Source organism: Anabrus simplex, chromosome 5, assembly GCF_040414725.1.
Source record: "Anabrus simplex isolate iqAnaSimp1 chromosome 5, ASM4041472v1, whole genome shotgun sequence".
In the NCBI taxonomy this organism is placed as follows: domain Eukaryota; kingdom Metazoa; phylum Arthropoda; class Insecta; order Orthoptera; family Tettigoniidae; genus Anabrus; species Anabrus simplex.
Window position 1 is genome coordinate 313852524 of NC_090269.1, and position 6000 is coordinate 313858523.

General features: G+C 34.2%; 1 protein-coding gene across 1 annotated transcript in view; it reads left to right on the top strand.

The window, feature by feature from the left end:
• Cyt-c1 (Cytochrome c1) overlaps nucleotides 1-1133 on the top strand; it is a 121891-nt gene extending 120758 nt beyond the window's left edge. The window contains exon 8 of the mRNA XM_067147536.1: nucleotides 816-1133. Coding sequence (XP_067003637.1) covers nucleotides 816-926 — 111 coding nt within the window. The 3' untranslated portion in view covers nucleotides 927-1133. The remainder of the gene's footprint in view (nucleotides 1-815) is intronic.
• The last annotated feature ends 4867 nt before the right edge of the window (nucleotides 1134-6000 follow it).

Here is a 6000-nt window from a genome sequence, read left to right on the forward strand (position 1 = left end):
TGGGGTTGCTATCTATCCATCAGAGATGGTCCAACTACTATGCTAGCACCTAGAATGAAGAATTCCCACCCGTGGGCTAGTGCAAGAGATAACTGCAGAAGAAGTGATGGCGGCTGTCGACAAGATGGAGTGTGATGCTTTTAAGGCTGAGAAAGATGAAGTAGCTGACAGTTAGTGAAGATATGGAGTTGGCCTCCTTTTTTGTCCCTTCATTTCAGTCCTTATTTTTCCCCTTTGTTGCTCCTTTAGCCTCTAATCATCTGCAAGGCAGCGGGTTTTCATATTACCCTTTAAATGTTTCTAACCTCTTCTCCATCTTTGCTGTACCAAACCCATCTTCTATGAAATTAGGGTCTTCACTCATCTGTGAACTCGGACTCACCATATTTGACCAGCTGCAGGAGGGAGAATGTTGTGGCTTTATGAAGATCTCAGGTGCTAGGTTACCTATGGTTCCACAGCCCTTCTGATCTCAGGAGGATATTTGGATTACAGTACACTTCTTATTTGTAAGGCTCTTCTGTGCGCACATAATATCATGACCTTGCTTATGTTCCGTATGTGTACTAAAAGAATCATTGCCTCACCCCAGGTTTTTCTAACCCTCAGTGGCTAGTGAGTAATGTTACTGAATCAAGCTAATAACAATAAAATGAGTTGAACATGCCAAGTAATCTAAGGATTAGTCAGTCACTTCCTTGTACTTCAAGTGTTAGGTCCATGAGCATTATAAAATTCAGTTTACTTTTCAATTAAAAGTTTTTTGTTGTTGCCCGTGTATACACAGAATTAATCCATGACATTATGTTTTTCAGGCAATACTTATGTTCTCTCTCCTTGCTGCTGTTACGTACTACATTAAACGACACAAGTGGTCTGTATTGAAGAGTCGTAAGTTGGCTTTTAAACCATCATCATCTAAGTAGGTTCAAAATTACGCATAAAAACTTTGTGTAGGCAGAAATGTGAATAAGTGTAGTTAAAAATCAAAAGAACTAAACCTGGCCTGGTTATTTCTTATGTGATATTTGTGGTTATCTCACTGACAGTCATTATAAGTTCATCACTGTATATACTGATACAATATGAAGAAGAAAGTTATAGGTGTGAGAATTAAATAAGTAAAGTAATGATTTGGCTTTTTTCATTGTGTTCCCCTCTGTTCGTGTTTTCAAAGTGCTTAACCCTAGGGGAATAGATATGAGCAGAGTGTAAAAGAGTCATTTTAAATAAGATATATATAGATTGTTGTGTATACTGAGAGAATCGTTGCCTCTGTATATTTTACTTCTGAGCAGCCATTAAGTATGTACATATATAATCACAATGCCTGTTTTTGGTTCTCTTGTTATCAATGTTATGTTAATGATGCTCAAAACTGATGGCAAGTTCTTGTTACTTTGGATACAGGTTGTAATAAATGTTAATTTATTTTGATATCTTTTACTTTTCTTCGTGATACTTGCTAATTGTATTGAAGTGTTTTAGACTTGATATTGGCTGCATAAGATAGTAAATTGTATCGCTCACTGCTTCCAGACATCGGCTGGTTATTTGAAAAATATTGTCTAGGTTGTAGGAATAAATAATGTTAAAATTATATAAACCTTATTTTGAAACTATTTTGTAAATGAAATAATGACTTCTTCCAAATAATGATAAAATATGTTCATCTGTCTGTACTTACCAGTAATACTACACATGTCACATGTTTACTGAAAGAAAAAAAAAAAGCATTTACCAGCTAATTTTTTTTTTTAAGGTTAAATATAGTCTGACAGGTAAGTTATAGTAACTGATTAATTTTAATTATCATGCTGTGGCATCTCAAGTCATACATAGAAAGACTAGCGGTTGAACACATCATTGTTTGGGTTAGTTTTTCTACATTTGCAGCAGTAATACCATCGAGCAGATATGAGTGGAAACGAGAGAGAGAGAGAGAGAGAGAGAGAGAGACAGAGACAGAGAGCACATCCCAGTTAACATCAATTAATAACAGAGTCAATGTAATGTTAATGTTTATCAGTTTTATGGGTTTCAGATGTTGTAGGCCATCATATTTAGTTTTCTTCTTCTTAGCACATCCAAGATCAAGAGAGTCCATCACTACTGATCTGCATTTAGAGCAGTCGCCCAGGTGGCAGATTCCCTGTCTGTTCTTTTCCTGGCCTTTTCTTAAGTGATGTTCAATAAATTTCCAATTTTTTTAAAATCTCCCTCAGTAAGTTATTCCAATCCCTAACTCCCCTTCCTATAAACGAATATTTGCCCCAATTTGTCCTCTTGAATTCCAACTTTATCTTCATATTGTGATCTTTTCTACTTTTAAAGACACCACTGAAACTTATTCGTCTCCTAATGTCGTTCCACACCATCTCTCCACTGACAGCTCAGAATATACCGCTTATGATACCAGTATAAATGGTCCGTTATTGGACATTATAAATTTTCCAGCGAACTCAATCCCAGTTGCCAACGTTTCGCCCCAGTGTGCTAAGTTGGGCTCATCAGTTGGTAAATAGCACAGCCACCAAGACGCATGGCTGGTGTATATTAAAATTATAAAATCTTTTTATTTACAACCACCTACTCAATACAATACAAAACACTCATTGAATTATAAAATAATCATGAGGTGTCTTAAATAATGGGACATATTTTGTTCGGCATAGCGAACATCATCAGCCGTTAATGTACAAAGACTAGGTCAGAGCCCTGAGCTTGGCTGGTGTATACCGTGGAGGCCACTGTTTGGGCTATTTGGAGCCACCGGCAGTGCCAATGCAACATGAGAGACTTTGTCTCATACCAAAAATTGATGCCCGCCTGGCCACCAGATGATATAAATGTTGATTCCCATAGGGAAACAAAAATATTTGTCCCGAATGAGTAAATTAATAATACCCATATAAATGGTCCATTATTTGACATTATAAATTTTCCAGCTTGCTAATTTGGGCTCATCAGTTGGTAAATAGCATTCTCACGAAGACGCATGGCTGATGCATACCAGCTGGAAAATTTATAATGTCCAGTAATGGACCATTTATATTGGTATTATAAATTTACTCATTTGGGACAAATATTTCCGTTTCCCCTATGAAAATCAACATCCATACATATTGCTTAGTCAAGCAGATCGTCTCCATTCTCCCAAGTCTTCCTGCCCCAAACTTTGCAAATTTTTGTAACGCTACTCTTTTGTCAGAAATCACCCAGAACAAATCAAGCTGCTTTTCTTTGGATTTTTCCCAGTTCTCGAATCAAGTAATCCCATACACTGGAACCATACTCTAATTGGGGTCTTACCAGAGACGTATATGCCCTCTCCTTTACATCCTTACTACAACCCCTAAACACCCTCATAACTATGTGCAGATTTTTGTACCCTTTATTTACAATCCCATTTATGTGTTAACCCCAATGAAAATCTTTCCTTATATTAACACCTACATACTTACAATATTTACATTTATTAATAATCTTAAATCCAAATTACCATAAATTCTATATACATTAAATAATCCTACTAACAAAGGCAAGGAAGCTAATAAAGTACAATACAATAAATTGTAATCGCTCGGGTTGATACCCTCAACCCAAAATTAAAAACAAAGTGGGAATCAAACTACTTTCAAAAAATAAATAGAAAGAAAACATACTTATTCTTCTAAAAGTACAATACAACATTAACAGCAAAAATAAAACATAAATTTGGAATAATTGATTATAAAACTTGACTCGATAGATTGATTCTCTCACCGTAACCATCAACGCACGAATTCAAAAACTTAATAAAATAAGCCTATATGATAAAATATCACTCCCAAAACAATAACTTAAATTGCCAAAATCACCAGTAAAAATACACCCTATAAAAAATATAAAAGTTATAAAATATATTAAAGATTGAACCAGCCATCAATAATCAATAAAAAAAACACATAGAGGGATTAAAAATACAATTATAAATATAAACTTTAACATTGTAAAACTCTAAATGTTTGAAAAAAATCATACTAAAATACAATTCATAATCAAAAAATTAAATATAAATAAAGCAATCCAAATAAACTCAATACAATAAATTCTAAACTCAACAATATAGACAATAAATGTTTACGTTTAGAACAAAAAGTTCACACTCCTATTAAAAATACTAAAATCAAGATAACTCAACTTATATTTATTACCATTGTTTTAGTAGTTTAATAAAAACACTGGTCTTGTAAACCAATATTAAGATATCTCTTCTAAAACTCAGAGGAAAGAAAATTCTTCTCACTAATCCCCAAAATTAATATTTTACACTAAACTACCCTCTGAATCATACATTTGAGTCCTTGTCCTTAATGTTCTTAATAGTCTAATTTTTATACAAGCTAATCGTCCTCTTGCCATAACCCTTATTATTGTACAAACGTGTTATTTCTATAACCGTTGGGTTAATATCATCTTCCTTCTGATTTTCCTACATTCTATTTTTGATCTTCTTAGGGGGTTTACTAGTTCTTTTTATCTATATTACTAGTTTGGCTTCTAATGAACTATTTTATACTACTGTAAAAACCCTTGTCATAATTGTATTGTCAATCACCTTTATTCTAATAATTCATCAGTAAGGGATCCATATCTTACTAACATATTTACCAAAAATATGGACCTCATATCTATTGATCTAATATCTAATTCCTTAAATACAGAAGCTACCCCCCATTTAATTAAACTTTACAATTAACCTAATCACTTAATTACCTTAATGTTAGTAAACTACTTATTTCTTACTTTAATTGTAATAGTAAAAATCACAAACATCGTCCAAGGCCCTTTACGACAAAAATTTTAATGGCCAAACCTACGCGAGTATCACACCCTTTATTTAAAATTGCTAACAATGCCTTGGTAGACCTTCCCGCCCTTTCCAATATTTCCGCTTGATGAAATTTTGGCTCCCTACTCGGCCTTTGTTTAATAATCCAAATGAAAATCTTTCCTTATATTAACACCTACATACTTACAATGATTCCCATAAGGAACTTTCACCCCATCAATGCAGTAATTAAAACTGAGAGGACTTTTCCTATTTGTGAAACTCACAACCTGACTTTTAACCCTGTTTATCATCATACCATTGCATACTGTCCAGCTCACATTATTATCGAGGTCATTTTGCATTTGTTCACAATCCTGTAACTTATTTATTACCCTGTACAGAAAAATATCAACTGCAAAAAGCCTTATCTCTGATTCCACTTCTTTACACATGTCATGTATATATATAAGAAAACATAAAAGTCCAATAATACTCCCTTGAGAAATTCCCCTCTTAATTATTACAGGTCCAGATAAAGCTTCGCCTACTCTAATTCTCTGAGATCTATTTTCTAGAAATAGAGCCACCCATTCAGTCACTCTTTCGTTTAGTCCTATTGCACTCATTTTTTGCCAGTAGTCTCCCATGATCTACCTTATCAAATGGCGTAGACAGGTCAGTTGTGATAAAATCGATTTGACCTCCTGAATCAAAGATATCTGCTATATCTTGTTGGAATCCAAGTTGAGCTTCAGTGGAATAACCTTTCCTAAACCCAAACTGCCTTCTATCAAACCAGTTATTAATTTCACAAACATGTCTTATATAATCAGAAAGAACGCTTTCCCAAAGCTTACATGCAGTGCATGTCAAACTGACTGGCCTGTAATTTTCAGCTTTGTCTAACACACTTTCCTTTATTCACAGGGGCTACTGTAGCAACTCTCCATTGAATCGGTATAGCTCCTTCATGCAAACAATAATCAAATAAGTACTTCAGATATGGTACTATATCCCAACCCATTGTCTTATCCCCTGAAATCTTATCAATTCCAGCCGCTTTTCTAGCTTTCCACTTTTGTATCTTATTGTAAATGTCGTTATTATAGATAAATTTTAATACTACCGGTACCTATTTTGAAGCATACTTGGGTCATTGTGAAGAACTTACACGGACCTGCACG